General features: G+C 47.9%; 1 protein-coding gene across 5 annotated transcripts in view; it reads left to right on the forward strand.

The window, feature by feature from the left end:
- Positions 1–22,266, forward strand: part of CNIH3 (cornichon family AMPA receptor auxiliary protein 3) — a 205,553-nt gene that overhangs the window by 151,289 nt on the left and 31,998 nt on the right. For all 5 annotated transcript variants that reach the window (XR_002143336.2, XR_002143335.2, XR_004627200.1 and 2 more), the window contains 2 exons: positions 12,982–13,050; positions 17,314–17,361. Coding sequence is in view for 2 of the 5 variants with exons in the window: in XM_034666595.1 (XP_034522486.1) it covers positions 12,982–13,050; positions 17,314–17,361 (117 nt within the window). In the remaining 3 variants the exon portion in view is untranslated. The remainder of the gene's footprint in view (positions 1–12,981; positions 13,051–17,313; positions 17,362–22,266) is intronic.

Genomic DNA, 22,266 nt, shown 5'->3' on the forward strand with positions numbered 1-22,266 from the left:
AACACCAAGATACATAGTAATTAAAATGGCAAAATGCAGTGATCAAGAGAGAATTTAAACAGCAAGAGAAAAGAAAGCAGTTACATACAAGGGAAACCCCATAAGACTCTCAGCTGATTTTTCAGCAGAAACTTTTCAGGCCAGAAGAGAGTAGCATGATGTATTTAAAGTGCTGAAAGGAAAAACCTGCAACCAAGAATACTCTGTCCAGCAAGGCTCTCCTTCAGAATAGAACAAGAGATAAAGAGTTTCCCAGACAAACAAAAGTTAGAGGAATTCATGACCACTAAACCAGCCCTACAAGAAATGTTAAAGGGAAGTTTTTGAGTACAAAGACCATAAGCAGAAGAACAGTAGGAAGACTAACGCAGCAAAAATAAGTACATCTATAAAAATCAGTCAAGGAATTCACAAAATAAAAGGATGTAATGTCTGATGCCATATACATAAAATGTGTGTGGGGGGAATAGAAGAGTAAAGAATGAGTTCAAACATAAGTGACCATCAACTTAACATAGACTGCTATATGTGTAAGATGTTATATATAAATCTGATGGTAACCACAAATCAAAAACCAGTAATAGATGTGTAAAAAATAAAGGGAAAGGAATCCAAATGTATAACTAAAGAAATCCAGCAAACCATGAAAGGAGAGAGCAAGAGAAGAAAGAAATGGAGAAGAACTACAAAAACAACCAATAAAGCAAGTAGCAAATGACAATAGGTACATACCTATCAATAATTACTTTGAATGTAAATGGACTAAATGCTCCAATCAAAAGACATAGGGTGATAGAATGGATAGAAAAAACAAGACCTATCTATATGCTGCCCACAAGAGACTCTTTTAATATCTAAAGACATGTGCAGATTGAAGGTGAAGGGATGCACTTATCATGCAAATGGAAGTGAAAAGAAAGTCAGGGTAGCAACACTTACATCAGACAAAATAGACTTTAAAACAAAGACCATAACAAGAGACAAAGAAGACTATTATATAATCATAAAGGATACAATCCAACAAGAAGACATAACAATTGTAAATATTTAAGCACCCAACATTGGAGCACCCAAATACACAAAGCAGGTAATAACAAACATAAAGGAAGCAATCGATAAGAATACAATAACAGTAGGGGAATTTAACACCGCACTTGTGTCAATAGATAGATCATCTAAACAGAAAATCAACACGGAAACAGTGGCTTTGAATGACTCATTGGGCCAGATGGATCTAACAGATATATTCAGAACATTCCATCCTAAAACAGCAGAATACACATTGTTTTCAAGTGCACATGGAACATTCTCCAGAATAGATCACATATTAGGCCACAAAACAGGTCTCAACAAATTCAAAAAGATTGAAGTCATACATCTTTTCTGACCACAACTCTATGAAACTAGAAATCAACCACAAGAAAAAAATCCGAAAAGAACACAAATACTTGGAGATTAAATAACATGCTACTAAGCAATGAATTGGTGAACCAAGAACTCAAAGAGGAAATTTAAAAATACACGGAGACAAATGAAAAATAAAAACACAATGGTCCAGAATCTTTGGGATGCAACAAAAGTAGTCTGAGGAGGGAAGTTTATAGCAATACAGGCACACTACAAAGAACAGGAAAAATGTCAAATAAACAACCTAATCTTAAACCTAAAGGAGCTAGAAAATAAGAACAAACAAAACCCCAAAACAGTAGAAGGAAGGAAATAATAAAGATTAGATGGGAAATAAACAAAATAGAAACCAAAACAAACAAACAAACAAAACCCACCAAAAAACCTCAGAACAGATCAATGAAACCAGGAACTGGTTCTTTGAAAAGATCAGCAAAATCAATAAACCTTTAGCCAGACTCTCTCTCTCTGTCTGTCTGTCTGTCTGTCTGTCTCTCTCTCTCTCTCACACACACACACACGGACTCAAACAAAATAAGAAATGAAAGAGGAGAAATAATTGACAACACAGAAGTACAAAGGATTATAAGGGGGATATTATGAAAAATTATATGCCAACAAATTGGATATCCTAGAAGAAATGGATATATTCCTAGAAACATATAACCTTCCAAAACCGAATCAGGAAGAAATAGAAAAATTGAACAGCCTGGTTACCAGCAATGAAATTGAATCATTAATAAAAAAAACTCCTAAAAAGCAAAATGACCAGTACCAGAGGGCTTCACAGGTGAATTCTACCAAACATTTAAAGAAGAATTAGTACCTATTCTTCTCAAACTATTAAAAAAAATAGAAGAGAAAGGAAACCTTCCATATTCATTCTATGAGGCCAGCCTTACCCTGATACCAAAAAGATAAAGACACCACACAAAAAAAGAGAACTACAGGCCAATATCCCTAATGAACATAGGTGCAAAAATCCTCAACAAAATGTTAACAAACTAAATTCAACAATATGTAAAAAAATCATTTACCATGATCAAGGGATATTTATTCCCAGCATGCAAGGGTGGTTTGACATTCATAGGTTAATCAATATGATATATCACATCAGTAAGAGAAGAGAAGATAGGATAAGAACCATATGATCATTTCAATAGATGCAGAAAAAGCATTTCACAAAGTACAATATCCATTCATGATAAAAACCCTCAACAAAATAGGTTTAGAGGGAACATACCTCAACATAATAAATGCCATCTATGAAAAACCCACAGCGAACATCATCCTTAATGGGGAAAAACTGAGAGCTTTTTCCCCAAGGTCAAGAACAGGACAAGGATGTCTGCTATCACCACTTTTATTCATCATAGTACTGGGAATCCTAGCCACAGCAATCAGACAAGAGAAATAAAAGGCATCCAAATTGGTAAGGAAGAGGTAAAACTTTCACTATTTGCAGATGATATGATATTATATATAGAAAACCCTAAAGACTCCACCAAAAAACTGCTAGAACTAATAAATGAATTGAGTAAGGTCACAGGATACAAAATTGATATACAGAAATCTGTTGCATTTCTATACTAATAATGAAGCAGCACAAGAGAAATTAAGAAAATAATCCCATTTATAGTTGCACCAAAGATAATGAAATACCTAGGAATAAGTCTTACCAAAGAGGTGAAAGATCTGTACTCTGAAAACTATGAAACACTGATGAAAGAAATTGAAGATGATACAAATGGAAAGACATTCTGTGCTGATGGATTGGAAAAACAAATATTGTTAAAATGACTCTACTACCCAAAGCAATCTACACATTTAATGCAATCCCTATCAAAATACCAACAGCATTTTTCACAGGACTGGAGGAAACACCTAAAAGAGAGAGAAGAGAACACAGGCAGTAATCTCTCTAACATTGGCTTTGGCAACATCTTTTTAGATATGTCTCCTGAAGCAAGGGAAACAAAAGCAAAAATAAACTACCGGGACTTCATCAAAATAAAAAGCTTCTGCACTGAAAGGAAACAACCAACTAAGCTAAAGGACAACCTACTGAATGGGAGAAGATATTTGCAAATGACGTATCTGATAAAGGCTTAGCATCCAAAATATATAGAGAACGGATACAACTCAACACCCCAAAGACAAATAATCCAATTAAAAAATTGGTAGAAGACATGAACAGACATTTCTCCAAAGAAGACACGCAGATGGCCAACAGACACATGAAAAGATGCTCATCATCACTCATGACGAGAGAAATACACATCAAAACTACAATGAGATACCACCTCCCATCTGTCAGAATGGCTAAAATCAGCAACACAAGAAACAACAGTTGTTGGCGAGGATATGGGGAAAGGGGAACCCTTGTGCACTATTGGCGGGAATGCAAACTGGTGCAGCCACTGTGGACAACAGTATGGAGATACCTCAAAAATTAAAAATGGAACTACCGTATGATCAGTAATTCCACGACTGGTTACTTACCCAAAGAATATGAAAACACTAACTGGAAAACATACGTGCCCCCTGAAGTTTATGGCAGCGTTATCTACAATAGCCAAGATATGGAAGCAGCCCAAGTGTCCATCAACAGATGAGTGGATAAAGAAGATGTGGTGTGTACACAATAGAATATTAATTGGCTATAAAAAAGAATGAAATTTTGCCATTAGCAACAACATGGATGGAGCTAGTGTGAATTATGCTAAGTGAAATAAGTCAGAGAAAGAAAAATACCATATAATTTCACTCATAGGTGGAATTTAAGAAACAAAACAAGCGAAGAAACAGATAGACAAACTAAGAAACAGACTCTTAAGTCTAGAGAGCAAACTGGTGTTCACCAGAGGGGAAGTGGGGGGGGGTAGATGAAACAGGTGAAGGGAATTAAGACTATACTTATGATGAGCGCTGAATAATGTATAGAATTGTTGAATTCTATTGTACAACTGAAACTAATAAAACACTGTATGTTAAGTATGCTGGATTTAAAAAAATAACTAAAAAAGAAAATAAAAATAAATCAGTGACTTAAAGTAAAAGCAGATCGTCCTACATAATGTGGGTGGGCCTCATCTAATCAGCTGACAGCCTGAATAGAACAAAAGACTGACTTCCCCTGAGCAAGAGGGAATTCTGCAGCAGGTAGCCTTCAGACTGGAGCTACTGAATCAGCTTTCCTGTGTCTCCAGGCTGCTGGCCCGCCCTGCAGATCTTGGACTTACCAGCCTTTGTAACTGCATGAGCCAGTTCTCACGGGAATGCTGACTGATATGGGGGTGAGTTGGCGGTGAGGTTAGGGCAAGACGCACTGGGCCGGTCTGAAATATTTTTCTTTTCTAAGCTCTTGGCCAGGTAGGGTTAAGCAATTTATTTGATGGGGAGTCCTTAGCAGGCAGGGCTGTGGGTGCCAAGCCCGCTGTGTCGTGCCCAGCAGGGCACCCCATACTGATGGGTGGTTTAATAAACCGTTCTCACTCCCTCATAGGAAGAGTGGTGGGTCAGTGTGGCCCAATGCGAAACGCACAAGGAAGAGAAATGGAGTGCAGGTTTCAGTCCTCCCCCTTCTGCTGGGTGGTCTTGGGTGTTCCAACGCCCTGTCCTTCTCCTTGATTCTTCCTTGGGATAGTGAACGGCACACCTGTTTGGATGTTACGTAAAATAAACATAACATTAAAATACGTGAAAATACTTCAGGAAGTTGAAAGCACCCTGACTTCTGGGCATTGTGTTTTCTAGAAAAGGAGGTGGGCAGTGGGTTGAGGGTTAGAGGCTCTGCATCTTTTCACAGGCCGCGTGGTGACAGGAGCTGAGCCAGGACCGAGGAAGCGGCTGGTATCCACGAATGTGGAGCCAAACCTTCTTTCTTCCTAGGGGCTGGGAAGTGGCGTAGCAAACCCTTGCTGGGAGCAGCTTAGGCTCGGTGAATGGGGACGCTAGGACCCACAGCTGCTCCAGTGTCAGACATAGAACCAGGACCGGACATTGGAGCCGCATATGTGTCCCAAGCAGTCAAGTCGTTCCCATCCATCACCCCTCTCCCATCCCGCGGAGCTGCTGACCCTCAGAAAGGGCACCACGGCTCGGGCTGTGGTTTGTAGGAATTGCTGTGGTTGGGACAAGACATGGTGAGGACATAAAAATCCAACTTCTGGGGCACCTGGGGGGCTCAGTCAGTTGAGCATCTGACTCTTGATCTCAGCTCAGGTCTTGGTCTTGGGATCTGGGGTTCAAGCCATGCATTGGGTGCCAGTGTGGAGCCTACTTAAAAAAGCCCATACCCCTGGCTTATTTCTAAGTCACAAGTGCATTCTGAGCGTGGCTTTGGGCACGTAAAAAGGTATTTATTTTGTGTCAGCAATACTTCCTTCAAACTAACACTCACTCGTGCTGTCAAAGCCATTTCTTCCTGATGATGTCACAGCAGAACTTTGAGATGTTTTGCAGTTGGGGCGCCTTCACAGGCTCCCCCTGACTCCATGGCTTAAAACCATGGGCGTTTTTCCTGGCTGGTTCTGGAGGCTGGAAGTCTGGAGTCAAGGTGACGGCGGGGTGCTACCCTCTCCGGAGCCTCTGGAGAAGAGCCCTCCTTGCGTCTCCCTGGCTGGTGGTGGCCCCCAACAATCCGTGCTGCTCCCTGGTTTGTAGCTGCGACACTGCAATGTCATGTCTTTTTCTCTTATAGGGATGAGGTCACTGGCTTTAGGGTCCGTAATCGAGTATGACCTCATTCTGATATATCTGCAGAGACCCTACTTTCAAATAAAGTCAGGTCTGAGGTTCCAGGAGGACAAGACTTCGGGGGGACATTATTCAGCTCACAACACAGAGAAATCAAGAGAGGAGCTCGGCCCAGGTGGCCTTGCTGTCCGTAGGGGTCTGAGCGCAGACCCTGCAGCCAGATGGGTTGGTAGGCAGAAATTCGGGGGATTTTTGCCACATGCCCTGTTCCATTAGAAAACTGTGGCCTGCTTTTCCCAATGTCCCGTTGCTCTCTGGGGTGGGGAGGCCAAATTCATCTCTGGCTTCCTGAGTTTGGTGAGCCAGGATGCGTGATCTTTTCTCACACTGCCTCTGAGCACTGACTTCATTTGGTCTGAAAATCGTCAGCCCAGCAGCATCTCCTTGGTGGGCTCGGTTGGCACCGGGTTCACAAGCACTGGCCTGTCACCGATGGCCCCTTGGTCCTGTCCAGGCAACTCCCTTGGTCAGGCTGAGTGGCCACAAGCAGCAGACATGCTCAGTTCCCCCAGCCACCCAGAGGCCACAGCGCCCAGGGTATAGGGGGCTGCAGACCCTGATTCCCCTTCTTGGGGTCTCTGCAGTGTCACTTCCTTCTGGAACTTTCCATGTCTGGGTCCTGGTCATTCAGGTCCCTCGGGTGATGCAGCCCCTCACCTGAGTCCTCCCTGATGCCCTTCAATTCTATTTCTTCCTGTCACCTCTGCCCCCTGTTCCCATGATAGGCTGTGTGATGACAGGGCTAGATTTTCTTGCTCACTGCTGCGTTCCAAGGCTGAGAACAGGGCCGGACATGTTCAGTAAGTCAGCACTTTCTTTTCATCCTGTCGACCATGGAGAGACAACACGCGGTGTTGGATGGAGCAGATGATTCTGGATTCCAGGACGGGGTCGGTGGGGCCTGCTGCTCACTCATCAGATGCCCGGGGTGGGGGCATCCAGCATGCCGAGTGCGTGAGCAGATGGAGTACTACAGTAAGATAACGTGATACAGACCCACGATCACGAGGACTCACCCACTTGCAAGCTTTCGAAAGCCAGAGGACACTATGGAGTGGAGACAGGGAAGAGAATGTTCCAGAGAAAAGAGGCTTCTCCTAATGCTAAGCTGTCAGTGGGGCAGCCCCGGGGACTCATTACCTCCTGCAGGTTGAGATTTCAGCCATTCCTTACTCTTCCAGGAAGGCATTGCTGCAGAACAGCATGGTTATTTTTAGCAAAATAACTGCTTTAGACAAGCACGGTAATTTTTAATCTCCTGATTATCCATGCTGTGGGCCTGAAGAAGGAAGTCTCCTTGAGGTACATTCTGGAGTATTTCTATAATTTCCTGCCTCTTGAGGTGGGTCCCGGCTGCTCCCGACCGACATTTGGGGCTGACTGGCATTTGGGGCTGACGTTGGTGTGGGGAGAGGCCCCCCCTGGAGGCTCCCTCCGGTGGACGGTGAGTCCTTGCTCCGTGACCCTGTGGAAGTTGGGGCTGGGGAGCAGCTGGAGAGTTTGGGACAGGACCTCTGTGCTGAGTTAGCTTAAGCCTAGTGTTGGCACAGATGGATGGGGCTCAGCATTCACAGGAAGAGCTTCACACTGAGTGCTTTCTCTGCTCGTGGCCCCCTTCCATCCTGACCTCTCTGCAGACTCCCCTGGCCTGCCTTGGCCTCTCCTGAGCCTCCAGCTTGGCACACGTCCAGGTCCAGGAGTCTGACCTCCTGTCTCTCTCTTGTGTAGCATCTCTGGCAAACCCCCGATTTCCACCCTGGGCCTCACTTCTGCCCTGTCTGCCTGGCCCAGCCCAGCCTGGCCCAGCGAGGCCCTGGGCAGCCTGGGTCTCCAGAGTTCCTGGTCCACGACCGGTGGGAGAACCACTCCTCGAGCTTTGTCACTGATGATCTGCGGCTGTCTTTCTAGCCTTTGTCTGTGCTCGTTCGAACCTCCATCTCAACAGTTTGGTGAGAAAACAAAGAGGGGAGATGGCCCACGAGAAAGTGAAACAAACAGCGAGGAGGGCCCTGAGTTCAAGTTCAGCCTGTACACTTGACAATTTTGATGAAATGGGCCAGTTCTTGCCAACTGTCAGAGCTCAAGATGACCCGAATAGTCCTACATCTATTAAGGAAATTGAAGTTGTAGCTTACTTAAACCTTCCCATAAAGAGGGGCGTCCAGGTGGCTCAGTTGGTTAAGTGTCCCACTCTTGATTTCAGCTCAGGTCGTGATCTCAGGGTTGTGAGACTGAGCCCCACAATGGGCTCCATGCGCAGTGGACAGTGGGCTTGAGATTCTCTCTCTCCCTCTCCCTTTGCCCCTCTCCCATCTTGTGCACACACTCTCTCTCTAAATAAATCTTAAAAAAAAAAAACCTTCCCATAAATAAAGTGTTGTTTAGAAAAAAAAAACAACAGAAAAATCTGTGTAGCCTGAGGAGTTCTTAGATCCAACACCAGAAGTTTAATCAGTAAGAGAGAGATAAATTGGATAAACTGAGACGTGTTAAGAGGACAACATTTGCTCTGAGAAACACACCGTTAAGAATGGAAAGAGAAGCCACAGAGCAGAAGAAGATATTGCCAAATCACATATCTGACAAAGGACTTGCATCCAGAATATATAAAGAGCTCTCAGAAATCATCAATAAGAAAACAAACAGCTTTTTAAAAAGATGGGCAAATGATCTGAACACATGCTTCACCAAAGAAGGTATACAGATGGCGATTAAGCCCATGCAAAGATGCTCAACATCTTCAATTAGTCGTTGGAGAAATGCAACTTAAAACTGTAATGAGACATCTTTACACACCTATGGAAATGGCTAAAATAGAAGAAATCCAAATTGACACAGAGTCGTTAAGGATGCTAAGCTTCTCACTCATTGCTGGGGGAGGGGGTGCAAGGTGGTACAGCTTCTTTGGAAAGCAGCTTCTCAGTTCCTTATGAAGTTAAACATACAACACCCACAGGGCCATCCCCACCGCACTGCCTGTGTCTCCCGGGCTCGGATGCTGCTCAGGAGGTCGGGGCTGAGAGAGCATGAATGAGTGCTAAGAAGAGGGTGACCTAACCCTCACTCTTCTGGAAGCTTCCCTTTTTTCTTTTCTTTTCTTTTCTTTTCTTTTCTTTTCTTTTCTTTTCTTTTCTTTTTTCTTTTCTTTTCTTTCTTTTTTCTTTTCTCCTTTCCTTTCTTTTTTTTTCTTTTCTTTCTCCCTCCGTCCTTCCCTCCCTCCCTTCCTTTCTTTTTTTTAAGATTTTATTTATTTACTTACAGAGGGAGAGTGAGCGGGAAAGGGGTGAAGGGCAGAGGGAGAGGGAGAATCTCACGCGGACTTTCCACTGAGCTTGGAGCCCAACACTGGGCTCCATCTCATGACCCCGAGATCATGACCTGAGCTGAAATCAAGAGTCAGACGCTTAACCAACTGAGCCCACCAGGTGCCCCTGGAAGCTTGGTTTCATTCCACGTACACAGTTGCTCATTGTGGATGTCCTTGGGATCCTGCTTCGGCGCCTCCATGTGTCTTGGGAGGGAGAGCAATGTAATGCTAACTCATAAGTTTCAGTGTCAGAGAGGCCTTGGTTTGAATCCTGCGGCCAGAGCAGTGATCTTGGGCAAGGACTTTAACTACTTTTGGTTTCAGCTTCTCAGCCTCTAAGACGGGGACAATAATATAGCTACTTCACGGGGTGGCCGAGGATTAAGCAATCAAAGGCATGCACTTGAAGCGCAGTGCCCAGCATGGGGAGCACATAATAAACAAACAAGGTGTCAGGTGAGAGATGCACAGATTGGAGAGTGGTCCCGGGGGGAGGGGTTGCTGAAGCCTCTGTCCTCCTTGTGCCCACGGCCAGCACTGGCCCGGAAAAGCAGCCACCAAGTACCTTCTGTGTCATGGAGCTCTGGGGCCGAAGTCACACTCAGGGCTCACTCCTTTCTTCACACTTTCCTCCAGGCCAGGCCCTGGCTCTCAGACGCGCCCAGCAGCTCTGAATCCTCAGGGTCACTCCCCCTGCTTCATGCACCTTCACTCCAGACTCCCTTCCCAGCCCCTGGATGGGTATATGGCACAGGTCAGGACGGGACGGGACCTGGACAGTCACAGCAGCAGCTCGGGGCCTGACTCCTTTCCTCCTGGACTACCCGCCTTTTGGAGCTTATATGTGGTACATCAATAGTTGTGGGGTTCTAAAGCCATTTGGGGACTGACTTTCAGTTCCTGGATCAAAATATGGTGAATTGTGTGTATAATTGGATAAATAACAGGCTGAAGGTTTGCTGATGCCGTCCTGTGAGAGCAAGGAAGGACGAACTTTGGGCTCTGCCATGGGCTTCTCGGTTTGCTTCTGTGTCGGGGTGAATGTGGATGTGCATATTGAGGACCTTATGTTCAATAGGATTTGTGGTTGGGGATAGATCCTATCTCACCAGACTGGACTGATGGACCAAACCAAAGAGGGAAGAATGAAAAGGGATAAGGGTCAGTTCTTGTTCTTAGGCCTTCAAATCCAACAACGTGCACACAGAATGACATGGACTGAGTTTAATGAGCACATGGGAAAGATCTGGGGCTTTTAGTCTTCAGTACGAAGCCAGGGATGTGGATGCGATGTGGAAACAAAAAAGCTAATGCTATCAGGTTGCATTAACAGAGACATAGGTTACAGAACAGAGGAGGTGATACGTTTACTCTCTGTGCTAAACTGCCCTCATCTTGAATGTGGCATTTACTCTTGACAGTCACATTTTAGCAGAGACATTTACAACCTGTCACGTCAGCAGAGGGCAACCAGGATGACGAGGCAACTTAGTGCCAGTTTGTACAAAGGTTGGAAAAAGTTAGCTTGCAGAACAAAGATTTGCTGGGTTCAGGATAGCCGACAATACTTAAGGGGGTTCCTTGTGGAAGGGTGATTTGACCCATTCTACATGCCTCCAAAGCAGGGCTATATAATAGAACTTCCTGTGATGATGAAAATATTTTATGTCTGTGCCATTTAATAGCTACCAGACAGAGATGGTTTTTGAGCAAATAAAATGTGGGAACTGAATTTTTAATTTAACTAATTTAAATTAAAATTGAAATGGCTTAGTGTGGCTACCTTCTTGGATGGTGAAGCATTAGAGGGAAAATAGAAGAGTAGACCGGGGTTGGCAAATTTTTTTCTGTAAAGGGCAAGGCAGTAACTATTTTGGACTTTGCTGGGCATAAGGCATCTATTGAAACAACTGGGTTCTCCCATTGTAGCGGGAAAGTATACGCAGTATAGGGAAGGATGAATGCGCCTGTGTTCTAATAAAACTTTATTTACAGAAACTGAAATTTGAATATAATTTCTACATGTCACAAAATATTCTTCTTTTGTTTTTTCTATGACTTTAAAGACGTAAAAACCATTCTTAGCTCCCAGGTTGTACAAAAATGGGTGTCAGGCTGGATTTGGCTTTGTAGTTTGCTGACTCTGGCTTAGGATGTGGGCGGGAGCCTCAGGGAGTCATGTGAATTCAAGAAAGGGAGACAGTATTAATTAGAGGTGGCTGGGAATGGCCTGAGCACCCTCAGTGAGAGGTGAGTTCTTGTCACTAGTGGTTCAAGTACAGTCTGGGTAACTGTCTGGCAAGGAATGAGGCTTAATACAGGTTATACCAGAACTTCCCTGAATTCTGTAGGACTTTTGAAATCAGGATGGCATGTGACTGCTTTAAAATGACACCTGCTTTGTGCAGGGAAGTAGGTTGTCTCCCCCACTGGGTACTTACTCTGAGCCCCGTGTTGCTGGGATGGGGACACTGGGGGGTGGCTGCCACCTTTTTGCGACTGTGGTTCTGCCAAGCATTCCAGGGCCCCTGGGATGTGCCTTCATGGGGGAGCTGGTTACAGCCATTTATGTGCAGCCCAGGAGAGATGCTGTTGAAAGCATCTCAGGCCTCCATGCCAGTGCTCTCTGGCGAGCTAAGAATTTCTGTCCAGAATGAAGTTGAGGACCCAAGTCCAGCGGACCCGTCCATGAAGACAGGACTGCTCAGGAGCTGATCGTCCAGCCTGTGGACCTCCAGGGATGGGGTTCTCTTTGTTACCGTGGACCCTGCTTTCTTGCCTTTCTCTTCTCCCTCTGTCCTGCCTTCTGTCCGTCTCACTTCCAGTCAGCATCTCTGCCAAAATGAACGCAAATAGAAAATAAACAGCTTTTTCCTGCAAGGAGAGAAGGGAAAGCACTGGCTTGAAGTTTGAATGTCTTGTGTCTTTATCTACCCCTCCCCCTGCCGTTACTGTAATGGAGTTTTTTCCATGTCTTCGTAAGGCACAGGAAACAAATGAAGCTTGACTTGGGGGCTTTACAACAATTGAGATAAACACCTCTGGCGTGCAACATTGTGTAAGTTTAAGTGGACAGTGTGTTGACTTGATACATGAATGTTGCAGAACGGTTCCCATTGTAGGATTAGCTCCCCCCCGCATGTGGTTATTACTTAAGAGCTGTCTCTTGGCCAGTTTAACGTTGAGAGTACAGTTTTGTTGTCTGTATGCACAAGACTGTGCATCAGGTCTGCAGGACTTAGTTGTCTACTCGTGGCAGGTGCGTGCCCTGAAACAGCATCTTGTGCTCTCCCTACTTCGGGGAGTTTTAAGCATACACAGAAGACAGAGGAGTGCTGTGGGCCCCAAGTGTCCATCACCAGCTTTAACGGAAAATACCTCCCGGCCAGTCTCAGATCACTGATACCTCCTTCCTGCCTCCTGTATTATTTTGAAGCAAATCTACAGGAAGACGTGGTACACTGACTCACCTTTGCACTAACGTCTCAATTTTGTACGTTCCATTTCAGATCATTGCCTTCGATGAGTTAAGGACGGATTTTAAGAGCCCCATAGACCAGTGTAACCCTGTTCACGCGGTAAGTAGCGGGTGCTGGTGGGGGGCAGGGCGGTGTCAGGGCGGGTTACTAGGACCTGTGGAGGAGGGACGTTCGATGGGGGCTGGATAAAGTGCCTCTACTCCTGGCTCAGGGCCGTCGAGGACACCTCTCATTCCTGAGGGCCTCCTGGATCCCGACGTGTCTTGCAAGCCAAATATTATGATCCCAGTAAGCCAGGTGGGAAAGGTCTGCTGTGCTGTGGCAGTCGGGTCTTTTGAGGCCTCGAGCTGGTGTTTCTGGTTATTCGTCCTTGAACAAGGAGAGACGCTCCATGTTGGCCAACCTGCTGGCAGGCTATGGGAGCCTCCCTTAGCGGTTGTCTGCGTGCTGCGCTTGGCCAGGTCTCTCAGAGGAAAACATGTGGACTGGTTGGATGTACAGAGCCCCTAGGCCCACATCCACCGCCCACGGGGACACTCATCTTGAGAGGCTCTGTGGGCCTGAGGCCAGCTCTCCTCCTGCTGGGGGATCTGATGCAGTCTGGCCCTGGCATCCAGGCTCAGCACATGCTGGTCTGGATCTGACCGTTCCATCTCACTGCTGCTCCCACGTGCCCTGGAGTGGACGTGGAAAGCGGCTTTGGTGCAGGGAGAGGAGGAGGACCCTACTTCCAACGAATGCGGTGGGTGCAGCCCACTTCCCAGAGCTGGGGACCAACTGCTCAGGTGGACAGAGCCTTGTCCACACCCATTCCAGAGCAGCACTGCTGGACGCGAGAGAGGGAGCACACACGGTTCGTTCCGGTATGTCTCTCAGCCGGAACTCACGGGGTCCATGTGTGGTTGAAGCTCCTTCTGGGCCCTGGGTTCTAGCGCCAAGCCCAGTTTTTGTTTGAATAGCTCTGTGGATATTTCCAGTTAAAGGTTGTAGACCGAACAGCAGGATTTGCTAGTATGACTCCGTCTTAACCTGGAGGGCTTATGATGTCACTTTTAAGTGACAGGGACAGAGAGGTCTGTTCTCCTTAAAGAAAGATGTGCTCCCTGGAGGAGCCAGAAGACCAGGGACTAGGCTTCAGTGTTGCCCTTGTAAACTCAGGGTTTTTATTGGAGTCGTATGTTTTTGTGAGTTTTTACTGCACACTAGAGCTTTATACCTGTAACCTACAGTCCTGACAACTCTGCCCGAATGGCATCATTTACTGCACGTAGAGCCTCGTATGCAAGGGCCCACAGCCCCTGGAGGTTGGCCTGTTCCCAGAGCTCGTGTTCTTACCACCTACTTACTCCATGTTGTCTCTCTCAGAGATCTGAGTTTCTAACACCTGATTTTATCATCCCTTTGGCATCAGATTCTTTCGTTCTGTGAAATTGAGCCAGACCCTTTCAAAGTCGACAGTGTGAAGCAGAAATTTGTGGCAAGTTGCAAGAATCCCTAAGATGCACCTGAAAACTTCTTAGGTTTTGTGATACGTACTTGCATTAAAGTCCATTTTGTTTCCATCTCCTGTCCCCCCCCCCCCGCCACCTGTGATAACTTGGCTCCACCAGGTCTGAAGGGTTACCCCCTGGTCTCATTTCTTTCTGGATGTTTTGTGTTTGGCACCAGCATTGCACATCTGGCCCGTTGGTACCCACCAGGTGCCTAGAGCTGCTCTAGTCCGAGAGGGAGCCTCCTTTCCCTCCTCCTAGCTGTGTGGGCTCAGATGAGCTCACTGGAAACACCCAGGGCTTTCTTGAATGATCCCGGGTGCACGCTAGTGTGGAAACGTGTCCTCCGCTCCCTCCCGTCCTTCCAATTCAGCCCAGGCAATTGGCGAACACACGAGACAGCTGCGTGGAACCACGTCCATCTGGCCACAGCGAGTTCCTTAGTTTGGACAGAGCAGAGAATATAGGACTGGCGGCCTCCGGGGAAGGTCCTGCACACAGTAGGCGCTCAGCTATTGTTGACGAGAAGGAGAGTGCGTGCTGCAGGGGAGGTGTAGCGTGGAGGCTGGGTCTCAGCTCTTCACTCCTATCGTGAAAGCCACGCTCCTAACTGGGTAATGACTTAATTAAGGAGATGGACCCTGCCGACCAGACATCTCGTGGACAGACTGAAGCCCCCCCAGGAAAGGACTCTTGTCCGAGATTTCTAAAAAAATCCAGTAAAACCCTACATGGAAGAGTATTAGACGTATTTTCTTGGTTCTTATGATTTATTCCCTGGCAGGAAGTTAAGTGCTTTGGATGCCCCATTAACTCACGTTCGAGGTCTTTTGGGCTCCATAGAGCCCCCCAAAATGCGTCTCCCCCTCAGGTGGCTTGGAGAAGCTACTGCACTGGTTGGTGACGCCAGCCCTGGGTGGACTTAGCTGCAAACAGTTGCTCTACGAGTGAGCCTGAGGCCCACTGGCTCTCTGGATCCAAGGTCCCCTAGTGCCCCAAATCTTACAGGGCCCTCGAGGTGGACCCCCTTCCAGGAGCTGGAAAGGAGGAGGGCCCTGTTTTACTCCCAGCTTCTCAGTCAGCCCTTCCCCTTCCTTTACCAGCGGGCCTGTTAGTGTCACCGGCAAGTAAGGCGAGCCACCAGCGAAGCCCTCACCGGGACGGAGCCAGTGCGTGTCCCGTAGCAGCCTCTCTGTGCCTGCACCTCACACCTTTCCCCTTATTCTCCACGTTGGCAGCCTCGATGCCCAGTGTGTGTGGGGTTTGTGTGTGTGCATGCGTGTGTGGGCATACACGGGGTCTGTCTTCCTAGCCACGGGGACGCTACCTTGTCCTGATGTCGGCTCTTTCCTCTGGGCTCAAAGGATACGCAGGAATCACTGTATGATTCAATTAGGGAAGCCACCTGTCTGCTCCAGATCCGCGAGCAAGTTCATTAGCATCATGTCCATGGTCCCCAAATTGCCTCGTAATGAAGCATCGGGCAGACGCCGCAGCTGTGCTCAGAGGGGCTTTGGAAAACAAGAAGTGACTGCAGGAAAGGGGTGGTGGCCCACAGGGTGTGTGTGATGGGCCTGTCATCCCCGCCAGCCCGGGCACCTGTTCCCAGCCCCGAGCCAGGCTCTGGGATGGACTTCGACATCTTGAAACGTCTTAGCCTGGGGGCACAGCTGGTGTCTACTTTAGTGGGATGATTCCTTCCTCTAGATTCACTCACTTTAGAAAAATAAAATCAATGGGCAGAGAACTTCCCTACCATAGACTCTACTCAGGGCACATCTGCTGCGGAGCCCCAAGTGGGCAGCCCCCCGGGAGGGCTGACTCAGCCTCCAGGGTGTCCCTAGGACTTAGTTATCTTGTAACTGGAAGTTTGTACCTTTTGACCCCCTCTGTCCAGTTCCCTCTCCCCTACTCCCTGTCTCTGATAACCACACACCTGATCTCCTTTTCTGTGAGTTTGTTTTGTTGTTGTTTTGTTTTGTTTTATTTTAGGATCCATATATAAGTGAGATCCTATGGTATTTGTCTTTCTCTGTCTGGCTTATTTCACTGACCGTAACACCATCAGGGTCAATCCATGTTGTTGCAAATGGTAGCATTTCCTTCTTTTTGTGGCTGAGTAATATTCCTGTGTGTGTGTTATCATGACTGTATAAGAGATAAGAGTAACCTGCAATATAGTATACTATGGTGTGTGTACATATATACACACAACGTTTTCTTTATCCATTCACACACCCAGGGACACTCAGGCTACTTCCATGTCGTGACTATTATAAATAATGCTGCAATGAACACAGAGGTGCAGATATCTTTTCCAGAGAGTGATTTCATTTCCTCCGGGGAGATACCCAGAAGTAGAATTGCTGGATGATATGGTAGTTCTATTTTTAACATTCGAGGAACCTCCCTAATGTTTTCGTAGTGGCTGCACCAATTTCCATTCCCAGCAACAGCGCACGAAGGTCCCCTTTTCTCCCCGTGCTCGTCAGCAACTGTTGTCTCTTGACTTGTCGATAACAGCCATTCTGACAGGTGTGAGGTGAGAGCTCACTGTGGTTTTGATGTGCATTTCCCTGATGATCAGTGATGAGCATCTTTTCATGTACCTGCGGATGGATATCTGTATGTCTTCTTTGCCAAAATATTGTTCAGATCCTCTGCCCATTTATTTGGATTATTTGGTTTTTTGGCTGTTGAGTTCTATGAGCAAAAACCCTTGTGAGGAGCGGCTGGGTGGGAGGGTGGAGGTCTCTGGTGCTTGAAGGTTGGGGTTCTGCCTCCTCTCCTGGGGGCCAAATGTGGGACTTCTCATGTTCTTTCAGCAGACCATCTAACCTCCCCTCTTTTTCTTTCTTGTGCCTCCCGATAGAGGGAACGGCTGAGGAACATCGAGCGCATCTGCTTCCTCCTGAGAAAGGTTGGTGCCTGCTGCAGCCCTGTCTCCCCCGAAAGACAAATGGCGGGGGATGGAGCGGGGGCGGGGTGGGGAGCAAGTGAGCCACTGGCTGGAAACCTCCAGAGATAAAAGGAGCTCATTAGAAGGGGTGGCCATCAATCAAAATGACAGAGCAGCACTGGATAGCTGCTCGTGCCCTCTGGTTGGACTTAGAGGTTCTTTATCTTTGCGTGATGATGGATGACATTTCCAGCTCATGTTACCTGACAGCCTTTGTTCCCTGGGCTCGGGGAACTTTTTTTTTTTTTTTTTTTTAAAGATTTTATTTATTTATTTGACAGAGATAGAGACAGCCAGCGAGAGAGGGAACACAAGCAGGGGGAGTGGGAGAGGAAGAAGCAGGCTCATAGTGGAGGAGCCTGATGTGGGGCTCGATCCTGTAACGCCGGGATCACGCCCTGAGCCGAAGGCAGACGCTTAACCGCTGTGCCACCCAGGCGCCCCTCGGGGAACTTTTTAACTAGATGCTGGGTTTCCTTTGAGGTTTCAGCCTGCCGCTCAGCTTTGTAGTTTCATTGACGGCATCACTGGGAGTGTTTTAGGGGTGGGGTGGGAAGTGTTCTCAAAGGGGGAACCAAGCATTGGGAGAGTTGTTGTGAATGGATGGACGGTAGGTCACGGCTGCTCTAAGTGTGTCTGGGAAGCACGCGTGTGCATGCAGAGTCACGTGTGTGCGTGTAGCTCAAGCTTGGTATTTAGCACGCCTCTGTGACATAGCCGGGGAGCGCCGGGGAGCGCCAGTGGCAGAGGAGCTGGCGCTCCCCAGTCAGGACCATGCCTGCTGTCTGCAGTCAAGTGCAGAGAACAGCAGCTAGCAGGTGGAGGAAGCAGGGCCTATAGCCTTGAGCCAAAGGATATCCCCGGTCTCTGTCCAGAGCACACGGGCCACGGGACATGGGGAAGCCACCTGTCAACCCAGAGGGAGTTTCTGAGCCTCAGGTGAATAGGAGAGAGACAACTACCCTACCAACATGGACAGAGGAAATAACCGTGCAAGCTTTTGGATTTTTTTTCTGTATTTCCATAATGATACCTTTCACTGGAGGAGAGGACTTAATCAAGAAGTTACTTATTTTTCCAGCTATTCACTTGTCCTTTCATGTTCTCCTAGACCCTCAGTGTGGGGGAGTTCCCCATCTTGTGGGTCGTAGCAGGGAAGTGTGGTCAAATAAGGAAAATGCATTAAGAAAATAGTAGTGATCCAAAGAGTAAAGGGTGATGTAAGAAACCACATGACACTTGGTATTAAAGGCACCTCATGAATTTGTCAGTTATTTCCCCCCGTCATATCTTGGACACCAATAACCCCTTCAGCTGTCAGTTCCAGTTTGACACCTAAGTGTCTGTCACGCTCCCCACTCCCATCCTGAATGTGCCTCAGGGATTCTCTGGCAGGGCAATAATCCATATCCATTGTATCATTCTGGCTCACCCTTCTGCACTGCTTGGACACTGACTCTGGCCGGACAGTGGACAGTGGCCGGTGGTCGCCTCTGCCAGAGTCCTGCTTACAGCCCAAGGTCAAAGCCGAGGCCTTGAAAGAACAGAGGCTGGGCATTAGCATGACCATTTGTGAATTTACATATAGTTTGCATAAGATTCTAGAAACAGTAGACAGAGGCATTTTGCTCCAGGAAACATACTCCAAGTACCTTTTTCTGTTTCTTGTCCTTTTCATGTGGTCCTTCCCCCCATGCTGCGGCCTCTGCAGCTTCCGAGAACGCGGATGCTGTTCACCTTTAGTGGGAAACACCAGGGAGGATGGTCCAAGGTAGATGCCTGAGGACAGGAAACACTGACTTGAAATTCTCGGGTGTTACAGTTGCTCCCAGTCATGCGTCCTGCGGCAGAATGGTCTTCGCCTCACGACTAGTTAGCTGCGCGAGGACCAAGCCTGAAACACGTATTTTTACTCCATTTACTACACTTACTACTTACATCAGATTTGTATTTTAAGATCACACGTAACTCTCTATTGTGTTTGCCATCGATGTCCCTAACTGACAGGGTCTCCTACCCCGTCCGTGCCCACTGCCCTCCTTGGGGTCTGCTCCCCGCCAGCTCTGGTCCCTTCCATGGGAGAGGCGGTGGTGTACGCAGGCTTATGCTGCGTCCGGATGCAGCCCCTGCCCCGATTATCCGTGCAGCCCTCGGTGCCACTCTAACTCGGGGGCGGTGAGAACGGCGCCCTCCTCGCGCAACTGCTGTGAGATTCAGCGAGCGGATACAGGTGTGTGCGGCTCAGAGCTGCTCAGCACCGTGCATGTTGCTGCTGGTGTCCTGACCCTCGAGGCTGCCTGGAGCGCCGTGTGACACCCCAGAGCACACGCACATGCCGAGGCAGGTGAGGTGGCCCGTGGCCGGTGACCTCCCCTGTCTGAGCCCGGGCCGGTGACGTGGGGAGGGTTAGTGGGTCTTGTCAGCGCCACCACCTTCTGGCAACTGTACCTTCCAAGAAATTTCTTGGAACTTGTCCCCCAAACACCCAGAATGTGATGTGTCTTCGCAGCTGATTGTTGTTAAACCACCTCCTCGGCTTTCTCGGGAGGAAGGAAGGGATTTCAAAGTGGATCCATTTTTAGCTCGCTAATTATCAGAAAATGTGTTCTTTGGGTAATTGTCTGAACTGCAGGATTCTCGTGTCGACGTGCGCGTGTGATTCATTTTCTGTGGCAAGAGCCAGTTCACACGCTGCTCTCCCGCTGGAGCGGAACATGGGCTCCGTGGGTCGCTGCGAAAGACAGCTTGTGGGTGGGAAGCGCACTTGCCCCGAGGGGAGGAGGCTGACCTGCCCAGGGGCCCCGGCTGTGTCTCCAACTTCAGGAAATGGTTGGAGGAAAGGAGCTGATGGGAGAGCCCCAGGTTGGCATGAGTGTGAGGAGGAGCGTGCTTTGTGAGCGGTACTCAACAGACCTTGGACTTGGTTATCCCCGGGGGCCCGCGAAATGTCACAGTTGGGATGTCCCTTCCGGCTTTGACACATCTGTGCGTCTCCATCTTGCCCCCTGAACTCCACAAGTGCATCTCTAGTCCCACTGCAGGTTTCTGACATTTGTGGCTCTAAAAACCTCTGGTGGATAGGTAGTTCTCCCCCCCCTCCCCCGCCTTGAGCAGTCACCCTGGCACGTGGAGGAGCAGGAGGAGTGGGTGGGGTTGCGGTGCGGGGGTGCTGAGTTCATTGAGGTATAACCAGGCTGGTGGGATGGGGCAGGTCCACCAGGTTTTAATCTGGAAAGAATGGGGTGGTGATGAGATCACACGTGTTACCACTAATGACCACCTACGTCCTTCCCCCTTCATGCTTATCCGAACCACGCCTGAAGGGGGTGAGGGGCGGTGTCACGGGGTGAGGTGCAGCTGAATGGTGTGAAACCTGGGTCCCCTGCAGAAGTTCCATGACGTGGTCCCGCCAGCAGGGTTGGAGGAGGTAGGGAACGGCTAGAACCCTTTCCCAGTGCAGAGCCCTTTTGTCGAGTAGGAAGATCACACTGTTGTTCTGGATTCTTCCCCCTCCCCTGTGTCTGTGGGGTCATGTGCAGCTGCACAGGTCACGTCCCTGAAGCCAGCCCTGCCTGTACCCATGACCTTGCCGTGTGATTGTGCGGGTCCCCTCCCCCGCACTCATGTCAGGCTTGGCCACGTGAATGTGGGCAGATGTGCGAGTGTGCTGAGGTCTTCAGAGTCCTGGGTGTCCCTGCTCTCTTGTACTTCTGACATCACCAAGGCCACCCCCCTGGTGCAAGGAGTCTGGGATGCAGACCCCAGCCCACTGGGTCCAGCGACCCCCAGTCAACCTTTAGATGTGTGAGCAGTATAAACGATTATCACTGAATTTTGGAATGATTCGTTATGCAGCATTGTTAAGGCAATGGCTCACTGATGCTGTAAGCATGTGCTACTTGTATGAGGGGGAGAATCTTTTTAAAAAGTGATTGTGTCCTGTGCCTCTACACATCTGCTGTTTGCTGACTCTACCAATTTTATAAATAGATGGTTTCAAACTCTGCCCCAATTTCTTTGACCTCAGAGGAGGCTACTAAGTGCATTAATGTACCAGAACTGAGAAAAAGACCCAAGTCACTTTGGATCACAATGTTTGTCATGCATTAGGTACTTGGAAGAATAGCGAAGACGGTCCTTTTCTCTAATCCCTGCCACAAGGGATTGACTTGATTTCCAGTCTTTTCGGCTGCTGGTGTGGTTTTTCCTGCAGGGCTCTGGAGGGAGCCGTGTATTTTATTTGAGAGACATAATGCAGTGAAAAGAGACACACAAACTCAGCGGCCGTAGAGAGGCCATACTTGACTCAGAAATCTTCCAGATCAGAATTCTGGGTTGGCTGGCGGATTTCTAAAGCGTGCCGGGGCTAAGAGCTGCTTACATTTCCCGAGTGACCACTGTAATCCTCCCAACAACGCTATGATGTAGGTCATGGCTAGGAGCCCCACCTGATAGACGAGAAGTCAGGGCGTAGAGAGGTTTACCTCCGGGGCCTCATGCTTCCCAAGTCGGTGGAGCTGGGATCTGAAGACAAGTCTGACTAGAGTCCACATTTTTAATCACAAAATAGGGGAAACTGTTGGTTGTCTGAAACATGCTCCTTGTGGACCTTAGCTCTGGGAACATCGCTTGGCTGTTTAAAGGGAAGTTACAAGTCCCCAAAGCCACAGAGGTCCTCAGGGACCCTGTCCTGTGCTGGCTCGCCAGGATGGGGCCCAGTGGATTCCTTCAAGCCTCTTTTCTATGTTCATTTAACTTCTTGGTAGGATAGTTCACCCCTAGAGGGAATGTTTGAAGAGAAGTAAAAATATCCTAGAACAACACTTGTAACTGGTTCAGAAACTGTGTCTCATGTATAATGTATTT

This window comes from Ailuropoda melanoleuca, chromosome 8, assembly GCF_002007445.2.
Source record: "Ailuropoda melanoleuca isolate Jingjing chromosome 8, ASM200744v2, whole genome shotgun sequence".
Taxonomy (NCBI): Eukaryota; Metazoa; Chordata; class Mammalia; order Carnivora; family Ursidae; genus Ailuropoda; species Ailuropoda melanoleuca.